Source organism: Rattus norvegicus, chromosome 6 (genome assembly GCF_021556685.1).
Source record: "Rattus norvegicus strain SHRSP/BbbUtx chromosome 6, alternate assembly SHRSP_T2T, whole genome shotgun sequence".
Classification (NCBI taxonomy): domain Eukaryota; kingdom Metazoa; phylum Chordata; class Mammalia; order Rodentia; family Muridae; genus Rattus; species Rattus norvegicus.
This window is the reverse complement of record NC_141539.1, coordinates 47867942-47891161: the sequence shown is the minus strand read 5'-3', so window position 1 is coordinate 47891161 and position 23220 is coordinate 47867942. Positions and strand designations below refer to the sequence as shown.

The window sequence follows — 23220 nt, the reverse complement described above, 5'->3', positions numbered from 1 at the left end:
GAACCTGGGTCCTCTGGAAGAGTAGCCAATGCTCTTAACTGCTGAGCCAACTCTCTAGCCCATGTGCTTTTACCGTGTGGGGTGTGTGTGTGTGTGTGTGCATGTATGCATACATATGGAAGCCAGAGGATGATCTCGGGTGTCATTCTCTGGAACACCATCCACCTCCCTGGAGACAGGGTCTCTCATTGGCCTGGAGCTCACCTACTGAGCTAGACTAGCTGGTCAGTGAGTCCTAAGGATCCTTCTTTCTCTGCCTCCCCAACACTGGGCACACGTGCCACTGTGTTCCTTAGTTTTCAAAAACTAATCTTTATGTATTTGTTTGTGTTCTGCATGGTGTGTGGTGATCACAATGTAACTTTTGGGAGCTGGCTCTCTCTCCACATGGGTTGGCAGGCTTGATGACAGGCACCTTACCTGCCAAATCATCGTGCCAGCCCATGCCTGCCATTTTTACTGGGTTCTAGGGGTCAAACTGACTGAGTTATCTCTTCAGGGCTTTGTTTTTTTTAATGCCAAACTGATATCCCTGTGCTTCAAACCCTCAGTGTTTTCCTCTAATCTCTGAGACAGCAACTTGAATCTTTACCAGTGCTCCAAAGACAGAAAGGAGGGCAGGCCCACCTCTCCCCCTCACTTCTGTCATCCCCACATGGCCTCATGGACCTTTCTTCTTCCTTCTTATGTATTTAAGCGTCATTTACTGTAGCATTTGTAACTATATTTGTAGGATTACCAGTTGGTTTTAAGAATATTTTTTGCTGTATGTGTACAGGCGTTGGCCTACATTTACATCTGTGTATTGTGTGTCTGCAGTGCCCACAAAGGCCAGAAGAGTGCATCAGATTAGGACTGACAGGAGTCAGAGAGTGTGAGTTGTGAGTCAACAAGTGTGAGCTGGGAATTGAACCTGAGTCCTCTGTGAGAGCAGTCAGTGACCTTAACCTCCAGCCTCTCCCAGCTGATGTTTATATGTGATCCTCAAAGTTCCTAAAACTCCATCCATAAAGGTAGAACACATGCCTACTGTGTTTTGTACTCAGTATTATAGATGGAAGGAAGGTCAGTGCCACCCAGATACTCAAATATTTGTTGACTAAAATGAATGAGTGGACAGAAATATCAAGAGTTTAAAACTCTTTTAGAAACAACAGTCAAACAAGAAAAAAAATATAATTGGCAAACTTTAACAAATGCTATTATAAGGATAATCAAGTAAAGAGTTAAGCATAAATACTGGTATAAAAGAAGTAGAAAGTAAATCACATAAACATAGGCATTCTTGCAATGACATTAATTATATGTGTGGCCACATCACTCATTAGAGGCTGAGGTACCATGCATAACAGATTTTTCAAGTGGAAAAGTCTATCATTTGAACATTAAATTTGTTAACTGACCATTCAAAAAAAATGTGCAAAATGAGCTCACAGAAACTGTAGCAGCATGCACAAGACCTGGACAGGTTCAAGCCACATGAAGGTCCCAGAACTAAAAGGTCAAAGTAGACACAGCTTCTACCTCTAACCAAGAAGTCACAATCATTTGACACCAGGCTGGCAAAGGGAAAACCAGGCTGCTTTGTTCCAGGGGAGTGTCTGTAAGTGTCTGCTCAGATGGAAGGGTATCCTGGGACGCAGACATCTAGGAACCAGGAACCACACAGCTTTGAGATGTGACAGTGACAGTGTCCCAAGGGAGGCGTATCCTGAGATTCAGGAGCTCAGGAAGCTTAAAACTCTGAGGAAGTCTCCTCAGCAGAGGCCATGCAGCTCCCAGGGGAGGGTATCCCCAGCTGAGTTGAGGAGCTCAGGACCACACTGTGTTGCTAAGCTTGCTGTCCTGTCTTCTCTGCTGCTTTTCTTCTCAGCTTCTTCCACAGAGCCACTCCAGGCAGTAAATCTCATAAAGGAGATTCACTGAAGGGAAGCATCTAGGAGGAGGAAGGACTAATCCAGGGATGGCTGTCAGAGCAGAAACACTTACAGTGTCACTGAGCCTACAGACCATACTCCAGGGCAGGCCCGTGCCCAAGAGTAATTGGCAACACAGAATTAACCCAGTGGTATTCTGAGAGCTTTCAACTTTGCTTTCCTCTGGCGTTTTGTTGTTGTTGTACTGGCTTTTTGTCTGTTTGCCTTGATTTCTGTTTTTGTGGAGTTTTGTTTGTTGCTTCTTGTTTTAAAAGAGAGAAAAAGAAAGAGAAAGAGAAAGTTGAATGAATAGGAAGACGGGGAGGATCTGGGAAGAGGTGAGAAAGAGGAAAAACAAAATTAAAATACTGTAGACAAACACTCATAAGAAAGCAAGCTGCACATCACAGTTACGCAGAGTAACCTAAACACTGCATTTATGACTCTGAGTCATAAAACTGCATCACTTACTATGCCATACACACCTTCAAGGTTCGTATCAAGGGTCACTGGTACAACACAGAAAAATGTGCAGCCAAGAACCTAAATTCAAGTCCTCAAGAATGCATAAATTGTATGTAATAGTTTGCAAAAATGACTCAGAAGAATTTTCTGGTTTGGGCATGACAGTTACACGATAGCTCATAGTCCATGAAGTGGGGTTTTAAAATGTAATTAAATACCTATTAGACAAATAAAAAAAAGGTGGGTTTGACCCAATTAACTGGAACTGCCTGCTGTGAGAAACTTAAATAGTCATATTTTCTCTTACGTAAATTAGCTGTTCCTAGTGTCCACAGGGACAGGACTTTGTTGGGAGTGGCTCTAAGCTCAACTGAAAAGCCTCAGATCATGACTGTTGCGTGATGAACTGTCACAGGCTGCTGCTGTAACACTGTCATATCGTCCAGTCTCTCAGGCAAGCTTTGCCCTCTTCTTATCCAGTCTACAGGCAGAATGCTGGGTTGTATTAAGATAGATGAGGAGAAGAAACTGACAGTAACACATGCCCCCCAAAAAAGGGAGCCTGGGTTCTCAGGGTGTCCTGAAGTTACACACACACACACCACCACCACCACCACCACCACCACCACCACCTCCTCCTCAAAAAGGTTCTTCTAGCTCAATTCGTGAGAAAAACAAATCCTCACTTGTTGTGGTTTGCCCTGAAGTTATCTGTATTTTGATGCTAATTCCACTGCCCCAAGGACTGCTGCCTAGTCACTACTCAGAACTCAGCTGACTTCACCAGAACCACCTCCCCATTGAATTTGTAAAGTACAGGTGAGGAGCAGGTACTGGATAGAAGGAGGTCTGTCATTGGAGGAGAAGGAAGGATGGGTGGGAGAGAAGTTTGAAGGAAGAGGAGGAGACAAGGAGAGAAAGGGAGAGACCCGAGACGGAGAGAGGGTGAGAAGCCATGGCAGGTGATGTTAAGATTCTGCTCTGTGTATTTACAGGTTGTTATTAATGTTCTCTAGGGATGGATGGTACCAGGCTTTGTATGTTTAAGTGGGCAATTATATCTTACCAATTGGGTCACAGGTTATTGTGTTGTGTGTTATTTTATGTGATGGTTTGAGTGTAGGAAAGTGTGTGGCAGCAAGAGACACTGGGCCGCCACAGAGTTGGGATATGTTTCCACCAAGCTATCTAGCAGATATCTTGGGGCACTAGAGCGGGTAAAAGACAGCTATACCCTTTTTTATTTTTATATTTCTACAACAACACTCACTCACCTAAACTTCAAGGCTACACTAGCTAGAAAGTTTCAGGAAAGGCTGCCAAGGAGTCTTGTTAGATTCCTAAAGACAGAAGAAGAGTTACCTTGAAAACTGAATCTTAAAGCCTATTTATAGATTCTGCTACTTCCTGTTCAACCCAACATACAGAGCTAAAGAGATAAAAAGTAACTTGCTATTATGGGAACGTAATGCCTTACTAAGTGTCTTCCATACCTAGGCTCACATACTCCACCAACACCCAAGCCCACTGCTTTCTAAAGTCAAGAGGATTAAAACCCCACTAACCCTTCATTATTACCTGAATGTATCCATCAAAATTCACATGTTGAAATTCAATACAACATTACTGAGCGGCAGGGACTTGAGGAGGCAACCAGATCATGGGAGCACAGATCAGTGTCATTCCTGTGTGAGTGGGTGAGTTGCTGTAGCAATGAGAGCCTAATAAAAGGAGAGTTGGACTCCCTTCCCTTCCCTTCCCATCTAGTTCTTTTCCATATCCTCTTTCACACACAGGTTCTCTTCTGCTATGTTGTGAAGAAGGGTCTCACCAAACGCCAACCTTTCATCTTGGACTTCCTAAGCTCTAAAACTATGTCAGAAGACATTACCAGCCTATGAAATTCCATCACAAATACACATAAGCTGACTATGATGCCTCTCCTCTATATTTACTGTGATCTCAGGCCCAAACACACCAAACAACCAAACCCCCACAGCAGCTGAATTTCTCAAGGGGTGTCCTCTCAGCTCCCCTGTAAGGCGGCAACGCAAACCGCCTACATGCGGTTTTTCTTCTAATTCCTAGGATCTCATTTCTATGCCTTTTGAATGTGAATCAGACCTACATAATTACTGCCCTCAAAGACGTCTTCTCAGTGACTGTATTCTTCTTCCAACAATGATAGTAAAACCAAAGCATTTTGACGTGCTCTCTTTAAATCCCCTCTAGAGTGTTTATAAACACATGCAAAATTCATCTCCTAAAGTCTGGCTTCATGTTTTTATTGAGTCAGCATGTGCAGCCTCAGTCCACTACGCAGCCTACTCTGCACCAGGGAAATACCCAGCACAAGGGTGTACCGTGCGACACACCGGAGCTGACACGGTGAGATGCTTATTTTCAAGTGTTTTCTTTTTCTTCTTTGTTGTTATTTTATTTTTATCTTTTGTTTTCTTTTGGGGGGGGAGGTAATAAGGGCAGAGGGTGGATATGGAGGGAAGGAGAAATGAATAGGAGTGGGGTGCATGATGTGAAATTCACAAAGAAGCAAAAAGTTTTTAAAAATCAAAATTAGAAGCATAAATTTTAGGGCTATGGATACAGCTCAGCAGTAGCGCTCTTCTCTAGCATGTGTGAGGGCATGAGCTTGATCCCTGGCCCTGAAAAGAGAAAGAGGGGGCTGGAGAGATGGCCCAGGTGTTAAGAGCACAGTGGCTCTTACAGAGAACCCAGGTTCTAATCCCAACACCCACCTGGGGCTCACAACCATCCCTTCACTCCAGTGCCTTCTTCTGACCTCTGCATGTACCAGGTATACATACACATATGCAGGGAAAACACCCATACACATAAAACAATAAAATAATCTAAATATCTTAAGATTTTTTAAGATTAAATACATGCTTTGACAGTTAAAAGCTTACTATTTCCTAAATGCCCTATCACTAGTTTTCAGCACCATACTATATCTGATGAGATACTAGCTAGCAATGCTTTTGCTCATACCACTTAACAGAAATATCTTAGGTAAGTTAACATTTACTAGTTAGTTATTTAACAGTAACATAACTTGTATAATACTCTCCAAACCATGCAGCATCTAAAATCCAAAGGTGTATGGAACAAACAACTCAGACTTCAGTGAAAAAATATTTAATCCTAATCCTGCCTGGTTGGTGAACTTGAAGAAAGAGGAGGACTATACGCTCTGTAAAGCTTCCCAGAGGCACTCTGGCTTTTAAGGACCAACCCTCCTGAGTACTTACCACCTCGTCAGGGCAAAGGTCAATAAGCCTAAACTCAATATTCGACAATTCATATGAGCTGGAAAGAGCTTTTAAAACACAGACTGAACTAGTTCAACAGGAAGTCACATTGTGAACCATCCTTCACCCACAGCACAGCGCCGTGTGCAGAGAGCAGTCACACATCCGTGAAGGGTTTAGTCTCAGCCTCACCTCGTTCCTCTCATCTACATCTTTGCACTTCTCAAGAAGAGCTTTCAGAGCAGGAATATTCTCTTCTTCCACATAATTTATCACACTCTGTGATATAAGAACTGACATTTTCACAGAAATCTATTGCCGACTTTAATTCACCTGTAAAAACAAGTCAGACAAAATGTACATTCTGGTTAGAAATAAACTAAGTTGTTATCAAACATACTTCAGTTTTACCCCTAAATGTGTTCAGACACACCTCCAATGGTAGAAATATTTTTTTTTTTTTGGTTCTTTTTTTCGGAGCTGGGGACCGAACCCAGGGCCTTGCGCTTCCTAGGTAAGCGCTCTACCACTGAGCTAAATCCCCAACCCCTAGAAATATTTTTAAAAGATCCCCACAGCCCAACCGTCAAAATGCTGACAAGATACCCTTTCCCAGACTCATGGTGCATATCAAACTTAATTCATCCAAAACCCAAGCCAGACGCACCCCAAACTTCATCACTGTTACCCCAAGCACAAGGGAGGTGGTGCTATGCCTATTGCTGATCCCCACCTCAGGTCACAGCAGCCCAAGACTTAGAATTACCTGTGCCTTGGCCTCCTCACCTGATACGGAATCCAATATATGGCCTACTGTAATACAGCAAGCCCTTCTGGCTCTCGTATCTATTCTCACTGCCCCCATGACTACCGGCCCAGTACAAGCCATCCTGACGTATCTCACAGCTTCCTAACTAGTTTCCCTACTTCCACGCAGCCTCTCTGACCCTCTCTGTCTATAAGGCATCCATAGTGAGCTTCTAAATGAGTTAGGGGATACTGCGGGGATGTGGGGATGGGCACAAAAAGGGATAATGGTTCAACAGTACAAATTTTAGTCAGACCAGGGCAAAAGGTTCTGTGGTCTGTATCTTCCATTTATCAATAACATATAGTGTTTTTTTAAGTAGCCAATGGGGTCGATTTTAAATGTTCTCATATCAAATAAATTATAAGGATGTGAGGAGATGAACAAGTTAATTAGCCTGAGTTGATCATTCCATAATGCATGCACACATGGAAACACTATACCATAACATGTAAGAATATAAAATTAGTATTTATCAATCAAAAATAGAAAAGAACCTTTAGATATGCATGCATCAGAATCATTGGAAGGGCTTAAAGCATAGATCCCTGGGCCCTCTCTCAGAGCCTTGACTCAGTAGGTATGGGTGGGGTCTCTGAATCTAAGTCTTTAACCAGCATGCAGGTGACTGATGCTGTCGCTGAGATGTGTACTGTTAACTTACTAAGATGGACTTAGATGGGCTTTCACTTAAAGCCCTCCAATGGTTTCTCAGAAGAGAAAAGTCAAATGTTTTCCTCTCAGCAGAGGACTGTAAGTGGAATGGCCTCTAACATCTTTAATACCTATGAGCCTACGTCCTACAGCTTCCTCAGACCCTTGACTATATGGCCACGCACTATTCTACTCAGGCATTGGTGCTCAGCTTGTCTGCTAAATTCTCTTCGTCAGACACACCCATAGTTGGTCCCTCATTCTGCCAGGCCATGCTCTGAGCAATTCCACCTCACCATGGGAAGTTATAACCTCAGCTGCCCTACAGTAACCCTGCATGCCCACCCCTTGACCACTTCCTTGCTCTCTGCCAGTCTCCACCACTAGAAAAGCATACTGTTTGCTCGAGGTGGCACCACCAACACTAGGATGTGGGTTTGGGAAAGTAGAAATTTGAAGGGTATCTGGAGGAAGTGGAAGGGGTGGGGTAGGTGTACAATAGAAGATATATTGGATACATGTATTAAATTGTCAAAGGATAAATAAGTATATTCTAAAACTGTTTAAGTAGTCTGCTCATGGGATATCCACATGCAAACCCTTCAGCCCTTACTGTGCCGGCTATACACGTTCTAACTGAAGACTAACCTAAATCTAACACCTAAAGCACAACACTGCTCAAGGAAACTGCTTTGACAGAGAAGTGAAAGCACGGTAGGTTTAAAAATGAGAAATCTGATAGACCAGGGCTCATCAAAATAAAAAACTTTACCTCTGCTAAGAAACTTGTTGCTCCTCCCAACCTACTCTGGGAACAGATAACTTCCCTTTTTGTCTGATTGTTTTGTTACATTGGTTAGTTTTTGTTTGTTTGTATGCTTTTGAAACAGACTCTTAATACATATCTTTGGCTGGCCTCCAACTTGATCCCACTGCCTCTACCTCCCAGGAACATGATTACAGGCATGTGCCCGCAGCCTGGCTGAGTCGCAGGCTCACAGATGGTCTGGGTTGACTGTATCACTGACCCTCATGCTGGATTTAGAAGATGGCATTAGAACTTGCCAAGCTTATGGGACTTAACTGAGTTGATCCTCCCAGGAGCTGAGAATTCTGGGGTCCTTGATAGGATTCATGGTTCATATGCAGGAAGTCCCTCGGGGACCAGGGGGCAGACACCATTATTAAATTATATAAGTCCGTGCAAACATAACCTTCTGGAACAAGAACCACCCAGACCAGACAGAAAAACATCAGGAGTTACTAGGGTATAAGACAAAAGATGGGATGCAAGAGAATTGGAGAATTAATGGATATTTCCTCTTCTTGATTATACTGATGTTATATAATCATATGGACCTGTCAAAATTCAAAACCATACCCAAAGGTACATTTTATAACATGTAGATTAATTCTATCAATATGCCTTAATTTTAAAAAGTTAGTTGATCCAATAATTTCACACCTAGGAAGCAATTCTAATACCAGGAAAAATGTGGACAAAGATTCACAAGAACACAGATCTGAGGAGGAAGAGCACTTACTGCCCTTACAGAGGATCTGGGTTCAGTTCCCTGCTCACAGTCTCTTACAACTCCAGGGGAGCCTGCTTCCCAGGGCACCTATATGCAAATGGTATACACAAACTCAGGCAGTACAGGAGCACAGATTTTAAGCCTAGGGATATACAATCCTGCACAGGGAATTGATAGATTGTCATCAAATGTTTCAAACAAACCTGCATTGGTTGAAAATGCCTATGCTATATGAAAGGAGGGGGTCTAAGAACTGCATAAGCAGCATCACGACTATTTAAATGCATACACTGTTCAGTGCTAGAATAAAACCCAGTATCAAATTCTTGCATGGCACTCCTAGCTCTAGCTTTGAATCCCTTGCTTCAACTGCCCCTTCTCCTAGGTTCGTCTCCTACTAGTCTCTACTTCACTCTATTCAGGCCATCTTGCGTTTCCACACAAATGTTACCTGATCAGAGCGCACCCAGCCTCTAAGTATAAAACAGCTCTTGCCGCCCACTACTGTCACCATTCCATTACTCAGCTTTATCCAGGATAGTGTCTAGCATGACTCAGTATACTATTTACCTATTTAGCCTTCTTTTCCTACCCCAACAAGGAGTTCAGTAAGAATAAGGGCTCTGTTCACTGCTCAATTTCTAGCAGTTGGAGAAGTGCCTGGCATAAAGTAGAACCAACCCAGTGTTGGTAGAATCATGAATTTTCCCATGTTCATCAACCTGAAATGCCAGTATTTATACTCCCAATAAGCCAAAACACATCCTGCATACAAGTGACAGCTATAGCTTCAAAGTCCACAATGGCTTAGATCTGTGTCTCTTTACGCTTCCAGTCTGTCTCCACTGTTATGTCTCCAGAGCCCATGACAGGCCTAGAACAAGCAGGGTCTCATGAGAGAATGGTCAAGTTGAAGGGTCTTTGTGCACAGACAGTGCCCCTGCCAACCTCAACAGTATACTCTCTACTATCAGCCCCACGCAGTGCTACACTAGCAATCTGTACATGTGACACTCAAAAGATAAACTGGGCCAGTCCAGAATCGGAATTAAAACTGTCCAGGTCACTATTGATGATGTGTAAAATCACAATCATCAGAGAACGAGCTTACAGCTATGAACAGAGAAAGCCTCTTCCTAAGTAAGGCCTAAGTGTAAACCCTGAGACACAGATCATGAAGCTACAGGTATCCTGAGCTCTCCTTGACCCTGGAAGTCTCCTTTCCCCAAAGTTTCTGCTTATGCCTTCTAAACAACTGACATTCTTCAGCAAAAGCTGGAAGAGAGGATGACACGCTCACACAGGATCATAGAAGAGATAATTTAACAGTATATACATACACAATACAGACTGGGGGGGGGGGGGATCAGAACTCTAGGCATGAGTTGGAGACCAAAACAAACTGCCTCCAGGAAAGGAATCAGGCAATTAAAGTGGAAAGGAAATACAAGACATTAAGTTTAAGAAAATAGAATTCCCAATGTTTGAATTTTTGGCAGAACAAAATATCCTGAGCTATTCTAGATGAAAAAAATAAATAAACCATGTGACTGGGAAAGAAAAACAATGTTAGTGTTGTCACGAACACCAGAGAAAGGGCACCTTCAAGTGCTATGAGACGGAGAGGGAAAGAAGAGAGGAGAGGAAGGAGGAGATGGGAAAGTCTAGGAAGGAAGGCAGCAGGTATCAAGTTACATGTGTCTGCCCCTTCGCACCAGCCACCCTGGTATTGACTGGGGCTGTGGGGTGCCATTAAAGAGCTGGATTAGAGAATGATGTGGTGGCACACGGGCCTGGGAGGCAGAAGCAGGCTGATCTCTGTCAGCTCCAAGGAGACCAGGGCTACATATTAAGACCTATGAAAGAAAGGAAAGGAGAGAGGGGAGGGGAGGAAGGAAGAGAGGAGGAGGGAAGATAGGAAAGGAAAAGAGAAAAGAAAAGAAGAAATTGTGGAAGTGAGACCCCTAAAAGAAGTCTGGAAACCATTCTCAGAGTGTTTAAAGGGATTCACAAATGGCTGTGCAATTGTTTGCAAAGCATGTCGAATACTGTATACTGTCTCCTCATCCAAAGAGTCCCAGTTTGGCAGACCTATGGTGGAGCTCAGAAACAAATTTTTAACAAGCACCCCCAAATCAGTGACCAAGTAGACTGTCCGTGGAAAGCTTGAGAACAAAGAACGCACCTTGCCATAGCATTTCCAATGTTGGCTCTGAACCAAACACCCAACCGCCCTTAAAAATAAATTATGTATCTTTTCCTTTTAATGTAGATGTCTTGTTTTCCCTAGTGTCAAAATATGAGCAGGGACTAACCTATCAGAATCACCTCCAAGAGGTTTGTCCTCAACCACACCCCACACCAAGAAATGGGAATCTCTGAAAACCGCTGCATTTTTAGCAAGCACCTCTAGGGAGCAGAGCGCTCCAAAAACAGTTATTAATGAGAGAAAATGGTCTAAAACGGTTTAAACCTTTCTATACGGGAAGACAACCTAGAAAAAAAAATGCAAATTCCCACACTGCTGGCTGACAAAGCAAACATGGACGCGTTCTAATCAGGGGCTTGCCGTCATTTTGCAAGGCGTTTAAAAGCCTGCACAGGACAATGGGGCAGTGGGTTCGGCGAAGAAAGCACAGAGGAAAACAACTCTCCTCACTGAAAAGCAAAGCAACCGAGAAAGTAAGCCCAGCTGAGGTACTCACTAAGTGATGGGTGTGACAGCAATGAAAGTGGCCAGGGCCTGGAGTCCCCGCCAGTGCCCACCCTAGAACGCTGCAACAGAGCGCCAGTGTTCCGGGCCTCGGCTGCACCGACCTCGTCCTCTCGGCCCCGACGCCCCGCACCCGGCCTCTGATCCGGGCCCCCTCCCCCTCTCCGCTGTCACTTACAGATTCGTCCCCCTCCCCACCCCACCCCCAACGCCTCAGACCCTCCGTCGCCCGCCCTCATCCGACCTCTCCGCCTTCGCACTGACCGTATCTCGGCCTGGCTGAGGACTCCGCCCTCGGCTCTGTAGAGCCAGCTCACAGGGCCGCAGACCTTGTCAGAGGACACGACGCCAAGAGAGCACAGCTATTAGCAAAGTGCCCGTACCACGCCCGGCGGCCATTTTCCTGAGACTCAGGAACTGACAGGTCACGTGGGCGTATGGTGGGCGGTGCTTCGGGTAGCCACGCCTCCTGGAGGGCAGTGTGGGAAGAGTGGCAGGTGCTGAAAAGTGGCTTTGATGGCCTTCCCTCCCGTTTAAAGGAATGGAGTCATTGCTTCTTCGTTTGGTTTGGCTTCAGATGTTTTGTTTTGTTTTGTTTTGTTTTTGCTTTGTTTTGTTTTGTTTTAATACAGAGTCAAAGTAGCCCAGGCAGGCCTCAAACTTGCTAGGTAGCCAAGGGACCTTATGCTCTTCCTGTCTCCACCTCCCAACCATCCCAGTTAAATGAGTGTGTCTTCCCACAGGTGCCCCAGGCAATATTTTTCCCTGTCGTTCACTCTTTTGAAAGTTAATTTATAACCCATACCTGGCATTATAAGCAATCGTTCAGAAAAACAAACCACAATTACAACTTTGGAAGCCATTGCCCACTGCTGCAAATGAAAGCAACTAAGTTCCTCTGTCTAGGGTCCAGGAGCCCGAAATCTGCCTTCTCCATCATCGGGGGAGTACACCACTTCGGCAGACCTCCTTCCAGCTTTCTGAGGACCCACCATCTCTCCCAGGGTCCCTCCCGCCCGTGCCCTTCCCACCTCTGCAGAAGGTCTCTGGAAGGTCACCAAAAGCTACTTACTGATCCCTGACCCTATGCTGAGTACCATCAGCAACACCACTGTGGCAGTGTTCCCTTCATCCGGTCTGGTGACACCATTTTCCTAGTCTTCTTCAGGCGAGGTACTCCTTCCCTGGTTCCACCTACCTTAATGACTTCAGAGTTCCAGAGTTCTGCCTACAGTCAATCTCACCCCCAATATGGCCAATATTATAGGCTCCCTCCTGATCCATCACAGGAAGTGAGTGGGATTCCACAGGAAGTGGGATGTTATATCACATATCACCCCATACTGTCTAGCCAGCCTGTACCTGTACCTGTGTTAGTCACTCAGACCTATTTAAAAGCTTTAGAAGCTCCCCCATGGGACTGCTTGTTCTCCCAACTCCTCTCCCCACCCAGAATCCTCCCCCCCCCCTTTTTACCGCTCAGGACACTAAGCATTTCTCAGTTAAACTCTTCAGTAGCCCTCCTCCGTGGAGCCCATTCCCCACAGCCCCTGTAAGTAAGGCTCTTGGAAGGCTTGCTCTCACAGACCTTGCCCCTGTTCTGTCTGCCTTCCCCTCAAACCCTGTCAGGCCACCCGTCAGTATTCTCTGCTGATAGACACACCGGGCTTTGTGGCACACACCTTTGCTTTCAGCACTCAGAAGCAGAGGCAGGGGGAAATCTCTGTGAGTTAGAGGCTGGCCTGGTCTGCATAGTGAAACCCTGTCTCAAAAGGAGGAAGAGGAAGAAAAGGAAAAAGAAGAAGGAAGGAGAGAGGAGTAGGGAGGGGAGGGAGACTATTATCAGTGATAGGGTGAGAGAGATCACTGATAAGATCTCACTAGAGAGAAATAACTGAGGAAATGGGGCTCCTGTGCCCATAGAGGCTACCCTCAGGAGCTCACATTTGAGTGAAAGGGTGACTTAGATAGAGGTTCCTGACCCTAGCTTTCCAGTCTATTTCTCATCCAAATCTCCCAGACCCTCCTCCAGGAACCTGTAACTCGGGCAGAAGGACAAGTAGATTAATGGGACCACCTCCTCAAGCCAGGAAGCTGGCTTTAGACAGGACTAGGCTCATGTTTTCCTACACTGAGCTCTCTACCTCCAGGGGGGAAACCAGGATGAGGGGCAAGCACATCCCACTGTCTGTCTGCCTTTGGGGACCCTGGAAACACAGCGCTAAGTGAGGTAAGCAGAAGAGAAAAGTGCTGAGTCCCCAACTCTGAACATCCAGGCTCTGCAGAGCCGTACTGGGGATTCTCGGTGAAGAACTTGGCAAAGTAAGTCTCAGTCTCAGACACAAGCCCTGCCCTAGGGACCTACCCTTCCTCCCATCTTTGAAACTGCAGACATTCAGTGAGCACACCGTTCCTCCCTAGGGCTGTTTTGGAAAGCACTGTGGTTAGGAACAGGAGGCTAAGGTACCAGGATGAAGGGTAGGCTCAATGAGGAGAGGTGAGGGAGGCTGGGAACACATTCCAACAATCCTAAAGCCAGCCCCTGTCCTGGAAGCAGGCATTTCTGCAATAAAACGAATTTTTTAATGAGTTAAGAATGACTAGATAACAAGTGATTTTTAAAAAGCATTCAAAATGTTGTGGGGGTTGGGAGAGAGAAGGAGGCAGTATTTATAGGGCAGTCCTAGGTGAAACAGGTTAATCTACAAGCTTCTGTCCATCACCTCCTGCCTCTGTGAAAGGTTACTCTGACTCAGGGAAAAGTCCCATTTTGATAACAAGTATTTGCCGGCCCAATCTTGCAACCTTCATACCCAATCTTGAACCAAACTACTGCAGAACTAAGATGTCTTCTCCTCAGTTTTTCCCTCAGAGACATGCCTCTTCCCCTGTTCTTTGGTCTTTCCCTGGTTCATGTTAGCCTGTCTAGATCTTTCCAGGGAACACACCCTATGGGTTTATTCTGGAATAATTCTCAACAACACAAGACTCTGAATCACTGACTCTGAGAGTCTGGCTTACCTTGTCATGTGTTTGCACGCAGAAGGAAAAAAAATAGGCATTATCTTTCCACTCCTCGCCATGCTCTCATCAAAGCTGCAATTTAATCGCTCTTGGGCCTTTTTTCCACAGCATCAGCACCCTGGCCTGATGACTTCAGCAGTCTAATCTTTCTCTGTGGCTTCAATGTCTTTGTCTGGCATATTTTCCACAGAAATCTCAGCATGTGCTATAGACTATGTTGCTCTAAAGTGGTTCTTTGTTGGCTGGTATGATAGATCATGCTCGGAATTCCACTGCTTAGAGGAGACAGAGGCAGGAGGATTGCTGTTAATTTAAGGCCAGCCTCAGCTACAGTGTTACTCTCCTATGACTGTAAAGTAAACAGGCAGAGCTGGAGAGATGGCTCAGAGCCCTTTGCTCTGGCAGAGAATCTGAGTTTGATTCCCAGCACCCACAGTGGTGGGCTAATGGCTGCCTATAAATTCAGTTCCAGGATATCTGATTCCTCTCTCTTGTGGTACCCACTTCCCCCATCCTAGAGAAGTTAGAAAATTAAGTATTTTTAAAAAGTAATTGGGGGTTGGGGATTTAGCTCAGTGGTAGAGCACTTGCCTAGGAAGCGCAAGGCCCTGGGTTCGGTCCCCAGCTCCGAAAAAAAGAACCAAAAAAAAAAAAAAAGTAATTAAGATGAATGTGTATTCATTATAAAGAATCTAACAAACTCATTAAAAAATTGAAGTGTCAGCTTCTCTTCTATTACCACTTTGATTCTCTGGCTTCTTAATCAGAAACATGACACATAAACTCTATTGACCAACTCTATACTTTGAACAATTGTTGCAGTTTGTTTCAGTTTCCTCTCCAACCCGAATCGGCCAGTACAAAGAAAACGCAACTCAATTAATATGAAAACAATCTAGCGTCTAGATTGGGCAGATCCACCCTACACTGTCCTATTCCTAGCTCCCAAATCCCTCATCCCTTGCACCTTTTATTTGCCAGGTCTCCAGCTTCTCCTTCTCCCAGGACAACTCTCTCCTCGCTCCTTTCCTTTCTCCTCCCCTGACTCCTCCCCTCCTAGCTCCTCCCCCTCCTGACTCCTCCCCTCTCGCTCCCGACTCCTCCCTCTGCCCAAATCTCAAGCTCTTGCCTTTATTTTACAAATTCAGAGAGAACTCCAAGGCAAACCACAACATTTCCCCCTTTTTGTCCAGTTAAAAACATTTTCCCTATACATATGTGAACTAAGTATTATTACCATTCTGCAATTTATAAAACCAACAATACACTCATCACCCAGTCCATCAATTTTGTTCATTAACCATGTCATCTATAAAAAAAACTATACCTGACTATATCCTGGTTCTAGATCCTATGCCACCTGAAAACCACCCTAACAGATTTATCATCTTTCTCAATACTAAACCGTTTGGGTTGTCTATGAGACTACCAGTCTCCAACCACATCAGAAATCCAAGAATGATTAATATTACCTGAAAATATGGGAAGCACAAAACATGGCTTCCAAGCTTAGCCAGTTTATAGAGACTGCTGATCACCTGGACAGTCCCCCTATTCCTTAATTTGTCGGAGCATCAGTCTTCAGCCTTCTGGCCCAGGATCATCTGACAGACCTTTGTAATGCATCTGCTGATCACCCTGCCTTGGCAGAGATTATCAGTCAACTACTCTACATAATTTGTCCTTTTCTGGACAGTGTTTTGTCTGTAGATGAATTGAAGCAATTTGCTCAGTGGCTGTGTCACCACGATTTGAGCAACTCCATTGATGCTCAATTTCTTCTTCGAGTCTAAGGGGTCCTGTCAGGGGCAGACAGGTCACTAGTCAAATGATCTAGACGAAGAAATGTCCATAAACGGATTATTCTGTGGACTTCTGACGCCCTTGAAGATTTCCTATCTACATAGGCGTTTCTGAACTGTTAAGCATAGACTACCGTTGGCCTCTCTAATCGAAGTATTTCCAAAACCCATCTAAACTGACTCAGAACCATGACTTTGCTATCTGGTCTTAGCTGGTACTAGTTAATCAACTAAAAATAATGTATAATAGCAGTTATAGGACTGGGTCTAAGACTTGTATTCTTAGATGCATAGTGGAGGCACAATGCTTATGTTAAAGTAGCAATATTAATCTCAATTATAAATCAATAAGAAAGTATACCAATGAAAACCTCGCATTTGTGTAAAATGCATTCTATACCAATGAAAAGATTGCAGCTTCAACTTTGTATCAATTACAAACATTTCTATCAATGTAAGATATAGCTGTAAAATTTTGTTTAAGAGTAAGTTTGCTAATCTATCTTTGTCTATTTCTCTAACTTCTATGTATTACTATATCACCCCCCCCCCTTTTTTTTTAAACTAAGAAGGATAGAAAAGAGAAAAGGAAAGGTATCAATCCCTGAGTTTAAATTCTCTAGTTCCCCCTGCCCAAAGCTACATTTGTATAGTATCCCTTAAAAGAAAACATATCCACAGCTCTTAGAATAACCAGAACCATCCACCCCAACAGAAGGAACTGGGACGACGATCTTCCTCGTCTGCTTCCAGCTGAATTGGGGTAAAGAATTCCCTTCTGGGGCCCAAGGGGAATTAGGAAAAGTTGGCTTTGTCGAAATAGAGCTAGCTGGCATTTGCCTGCCAGTCATTCTGTGCTGAGAAAGTTCATCGCTTAGCTGACATCTTGACTAAGACAGTCTGAAGGGCTGGATAAGTAAGCTGGCCATTCTGGAAAGTTCTAAAAGCAAGCCTTTAAATGAAGCAGCTTCAGTGTCATTGAGGGAGAATCAAACACGAAGTTGAACTGGAAGGTCCGGGAATCTCAGCATCCCAGAGTGTGGATCATTTCAGGGCTGTCTTTCTCTTCTTTCATCCTGCAGCACACAAACTTTACAAGCATCATATAGTTCTGTAAGCGCATCCACATGGAGTAAGCAGGGTGTACAGCTTAGTTAATAAAGGTCAACAAAGGAAGGTGACTGCCTTTCTTCAGGTTAGTTTGATCATATAATCAAACCGTAACATAATTTTGTAATACATGCCATTTTACAGGATGCATGTAATAACAAGTTATGAGAAATTCGTACTCAAAATGTTACTGGCTGTTTATAGACAATTTAGTCTCAGCCAGTTCATACATGGAGACCTAAACATCCTCATATATACATCACCTATTTGTTGATTGTCTTAGTCTCCCTTTTCTTCTGTGTTGCCAAGGACTTCAGGAGGTCTCCCCTTGTCATGTCTGATCTTTATCAGCTTGGAAGGAACCCACAGCTTTTCTTCTCCTGTAGAAACATAGGCATAACCCCTTCCCCAGCGTAACACATTTCCCATTTTCCATTCTGACGTCAGAATATCCTTAATATAAGCAGGCTGGTTTAGTTCAGTAGTCTTTTCCACAATCCAATGTCTTTCAGCAGCTGTGCTGTTTTATTCATCAGCATTTAAAAAATTTAAGGTTAATAAAGCACTATGTAGCCTATCTCTGGGAGTTTTTGTTGCCCCTTTTTGCCTGTTAAGCATCTCCTTTAGACTTCGATTAGATCTCTCCACAATCACTTGTAGGATTGTGTGGTATACCTGTAACATGTTTTATATTATAATATTCAAAGAAGCGCTTAATCTTGTTAGAGATATATGCTGGACCATTGTCCGTTTTAATTTGTATGGGTATTCCCATTATAGCCATAACTTCTAACAAATGTGTGATTACAGAATCGGCCTTTTCTGACGCTAAGGCAGTTGCCCATTGAAATCCTGAATATGTATCTATAGTATGGTGTATGTATTTCAACTTACCAAACTCTGTAAAATGGAGAACATCCATTTGCCAAATTTCATTTCTTTGGGTGCCCTTAGGGTTAGTTCTTGTAGGCAATGGAGTTTGATTATATAACGAGCAAGTAGGACATTGCCTCACAATCTCCTTGGCTTGTTGCCAAGTGATAGAGAATTCTTTCTTTAAGCCTTTGCTGTTAACATGGTGTTTTTTATGGAATTCTGAAGCCTCTAGTACACTTCCTATCAGTAGCTGGTCAATTTCATTATTACCTTGCACCAGAGGACCTGGCAGACCTGTATGGGATCTTATGTGTGTTATATATAGTGGGTAACTCCTATTTCTGATCTTTTGTTGTAGCTGAATAAATAGTGATGTCAATTCAGAATAATCCTGAATAAGTTCAGCAGTCTCTATGTGTAAAACAACCCTTTCTGCATATTGAGAGTCAGTTACTATATTAAGAGTCTCTTGAAAATCTGACAACACCATGAGTATTGCATACAATTCAGATTTTTGAACTGACTTATAGGGACTCTCAGTCACCTTGCTTACATTTTCTGATTTCTTTCCTGACTTACTGGCATCAGTGTAAAATGTAGGGGCTCCAGATATTGGAGTTCCCTTTATTATACGAGGGAGGATCCAGTTAGTTCGTTTTATGAACTGAAGTCGCTTGCTTTTAGGGTATCTGTTGTTAATCTCTCCTAAGAAGTTACTGCATGCTCTTTGCCAATGTTCATTTTGTACCCACAAAGAGGCAATTTCTGCATTAGTAAAAGGTACCACAATTTCAGCCGGATCCATTCCAAGTAATTGTCGAAGTCTCAATTTTCCTTTAAGGATCAATTCAGAGACCTTCTCAATGTAGGTTTTCAGTTTCTTACTCTGTTTATGTGCTAAAAATATCCATTCTAAGATATAATCTTCCCTCTGCATGAGAATTCCTGTAGGGGAATGAGTAGAGGGTAAGATGACTAAGATGCAGGCCATCTTTGGATCAATACGATCTAGATGTGTGTCCTGCAATTTCCTTTCTACCAAAGCTAGCTCTTTCTCAGCCTCAGCTGATAGTTTCCTTGGGCTGTTTAAATCTTTATCGCCTTGTAACGTTTGAAATAAATTGCTCAACTCTTGAGTGGTCAAGCCAATCACAGGCCTCAACCAGTTAATATCTCCCAGTAGTTTCTGAAAATTATTAAGTGTCCTTAATTGATTTCTTTTGATTTGCACCTTTTGTGGCCTAATCCTTTGTAGACTTGTTTTATACCCTAGATAATTAATAGAATCCCCTCTTTGTATTTTCTCAGGGGCGATTCGTAATCCCCAGCAAGGTAAGGTTTTTTTCACTTCATCAAACATTTTTTCCAGGATATTTATATCTGAATCAGACAATAAAATGTCATCCATGTAATGATAAATAATAGATTGGGGAAATTGTTTGCAAATCATCTCCAATGGCTGCTGTACAAAATATTGACACAAGGTAGGGCTATTCAACATTCCTTGTGGCAGGACTTTCCATTGATATCTTTTTATGGGGCGACCTCTATTGAGGGTAGGCAAACCTTTCCTTATCGCCTTCATGTAGAGGAATAGTGAAAAAACAATCTTTTAAGTCAATCACTGTAATAGGCCACTCCTTAGGCAACAAAGAAGGCAGTGGGATCCCAGGCTGCAGGGAACCCATCGGCTGAATAATCTTATTAATTGCTCTGAGATCTGTCAACACCCTCCATTTGCCAGACCTTTTTTTAATGACAAATACTGGAGAATTCCAAGGGCTGGTGGACTCCTCTATATGCTGAGCCTCCAGCTGCTCCTGGACTAGCTGTTCTAATGCCTGTAGTTTTTCTTTTGTTGTAGACCACTGATCAATCCAGATGGGTTGGTCAGTCAGCCACCTTAGTGGCAAGGCTGTTGTTGTCTTAACAGCAGTGGTTCCTTGGGGTAGCACTAAATTGTCAACCTCTGCTGTATCTTGCTTATGGACAGCTTGGACAGTCTCTAACTGTCCTTGATAACATTCCCTGACTGATTTAACATTTTTATTAGGAGCCTGATGAATTTCAGGGCCAGACCCTGAAACTGAGGGGATATTAATTTGAGTTTTCCACTGCTGTAGTAGATCTCTTCCCCATAAGTTAATGGCTATATCAGCCACGTATGGCCTTAATTTTCCTACCTGACCTTCTGGTCCTATACTTTTAAGCCACCTGGTGCTTTGTTTTATTTGGGATAAAGTGCCAACACCTTGAAACTGCATATCCACTTCTTAAAGTGGCCAACTAGTGGGCCAAGATTTTGGAGAGACGATGGTAACATCTGCTCCAGTGTCAACCATTCCTTCAATTTCAATATTGTTTACCAGTATTTTTAGTTTTGGCCTTGGTCCTCTATAGACGTTTGCCAAAATATTCGTTTTTCGCTCCCTTTGAGGCTTTTGGAATTGTCCATAGGACTTCCCTCAGCCTCCTCTGGTCCCAGAACATCTATTTTTGAAGTCGTGCCATTTAATCGTTCTGAGGAAGAGAACTCTCCCTGCCTGGCATTGGGGCCTGCGAGAGGCCCCCCTGGGAGTTTTTTGGCAGGATGCGGCCCCATCTGTCTGTTATTGCTCTACATTCCTTAGTCAAATGTCCACCTCTGCCACATCTTTGACACATTCCAGGAGGCATAGTCCCCCTTTTGGTATTACTTTGGTTTTTCTTGCAGTAATATCTGAGATGATCCTGCTCACCACAATTAAAACATTTGAAATCTTGGGTCATCTCTAGCTGCCCAGTGGCAGCTTCTCCTATCACAGTCGTATCAGGAGAACAAGATCCAACAATAGCTGTATATCTAATCCACTCATCTATTGTTGCGAACCTCGACTTCAGTGGTCTGATTACTTCCCAGCATTCGGTATTTGCATTTTCAAAGGCTAAAGACTCAATTATCGCCTTTCTTGCCGCTGAGTCTGATACACTCCTTTCCACAGCTGAGGTAAGCCTTTGTAAAAAGTCAGGGAAGGTTTCTTTAGGACCTTGTATGACTTGAGTGAATGTTTCAAGTCTTTTCCCTGATTCTGCGACTTTGTCCCAGGCCTTTAAGGCTGACAATCATCACCATGCCAGAGTTTCTTCATCATATACAGCCTGCACCTCTACTTCAGCAAAGCGGCCTTCACCAAGCAGTTGATCTGTGGAAATCTCTCTGCCCCTAGCTCTATTTTGTCGTGCTATCTCCCTCACTTCTTCTCTCTACTACAAAATCCATTGTAAATTTTCAGCAGGCTCTAGAATTGCTCTTACCATATCTTTCCAGTCTTGGGGGATTACTCTATTTTTAATAGCCCAAGAAATCAAGATTTGTTTTACAAATGGTGAATGCATTCCAAAATTAGTTACTCTTTCCTTAAATTTCCTCAATTCTAACATATCCATGGGTTGCCATTCAAATTCTTCATAACCCTGTGGATGATCATCGTCTGGAGGCCTTTGTTGTACACTAACTGAATAGACTAAAGTTTGTTTCCTAATAACCTTAGGTTGGCTTTCCCTAATTTTATCTTCTGTCTCTACCTGAGTTTTTTCTTTAGTTGTAATTTTAAATTCCTCTCTTAAAGTCTGTACCCATGCTTCATATCTCTCCTTCTGTCTTTCCCCCTGTTCCTTGAGTTCCTGAATTCTCTGTTCAAGGCTTTGCTTCCACACTTTGAATTTTTCTTTATATTGTACTTCTAATAATCTGCTATCCATTATCTTTTGATTGATTAATTTTAAAAAGTTATTCTCCAAGTCTTGCTTCCAAACCTCATTACTTTCTCTCTGCTGTTCAGTATGACCTGTGAGCTGTTGTATGTTCTGTTCTAACATCCTGTTTCTAGTTCTGTCTACCACCTTCATTTTCATCTTTCTGTCTCTTATTCTGATCTATAATTTCCTGTGTCTTCAATTCTAGTGTTCCTTCTAGGCTACATTGCCAAGACTTAATTTTCTCTTTCTGTTGTTCATGTTGTTCCATAATTACCTGTATCTTCTGTTCTAAGCCCTGCTTCCATAATCTTAGCTTCTCTTTATGTCGTAATTCTGATATTGCAGCCTCTGCCTTATTTTGATTTGCTAGTTTTAGTAAGTTATCCTCTAGACTTTGCTTCCAGATTCTATCTCTATCTCCCTGCTGTTCAATTTGATCTATGAGTTGTCGAATTATTTTTTCTAGCGTCTCTTCTAGCTCCTGTTGCCAAGACTTAAGCTTATCTTTCTGTTGTTCAGAGTCATCTATAAATTTCAGAAATTTCTGTTCTAGCATTACTTGCAATTTCTTTTCTAAGGCTAGAAATTTGCTATTTAGGGCCCTGTCTTTTGAGAAGATATAGTAAATCAGAAGAATGAATATTGCAATACCGGTAAATGATAAAGTGTCTATTTCCTCAAAATTCACAACCGTCAGACCATTCAAAATATCATTCCATAAGGCCCAAAAGATATTCATTGTGTTTCTCATCTTTAAGTATCAAAAGGTTATATATCTCTCTTTTCAAAGTAGTACCTGATCCGAAGCCCTTTATACCTTTTTCTCCCTCCGCCTCAGAACACATGCAGTCCTCTCGATTCTTTGTTCCCAGGGAGGGGCCTCTTTGGGTTGTCTCCGGCTTTGCTTGGTTGTGTGGTGATCTCAGGAATCCTGTTCAATGTGCTGGCCAGAAAACTCCCTCACAGGCAGTTGTGCTCTAGGTTCTCCTATCCCTTTCCTCGATTCTAGATGATCCCCTCGGCTGTAGCTCTCTGTCTGGGGTTTGGGGCAGGGAGCCTCTCTGCAGTTCTCCGTAGACCCCTCAGACCCAGTCAACTCCCAATCCACCAGTACTCCTTCCTAGATCTCTATCAGAGCCCTATTCTGGGGGTGAGAGGGAAGTAAACTTTTATCTCAGGTTAGTTGAGGTCTAATGGATACGTTGGGCCCCATTTTGCTGCAGTTTGTTGCAGTTTCCTCTCCAACCCAAATCGGCCAGTACAAAGAAAACGCAACTCAATTAATATGAAAACAATCTAGCGTCTAGATG

The 23220-nt window shown here is 43.3% G+C and overlaps 1 protein-coding gene across 50 annotated transcripts in view; it reads right to left on the bottom strand.

Annotated features, from left to right (window-relative positions):
• Positions 1 to 11782, bottom strand: part of Kidins220 (kinase D-interacting substrate 220) — an 88705-nt gene extending 76923 nt beyond the window's left edge. For 30 of the 50 annotated variants that reach the window (XM_087552037.1, XM_087552034.1, XM_087552039.1 and 27 more), the window contains exons 1-2: positions 11625 to 11782; positions 5843 to 5983 (exon numbers count right to left, since the gene is read on the bottom strand). In XM_087552037.1, coding sequence (XP_087408163.1) covers positions 5843 to 5950 — 108 coding nt within the window. In that variant the 5' untranslated portion in view covers positions 5951 to 5983; positions 11625 to 11782. 50 annotated transcript variants of the gene reach the window in all.
• Between the last annotated feature and the right edge of the window lie 11438 nt (positions 11783 to 23220).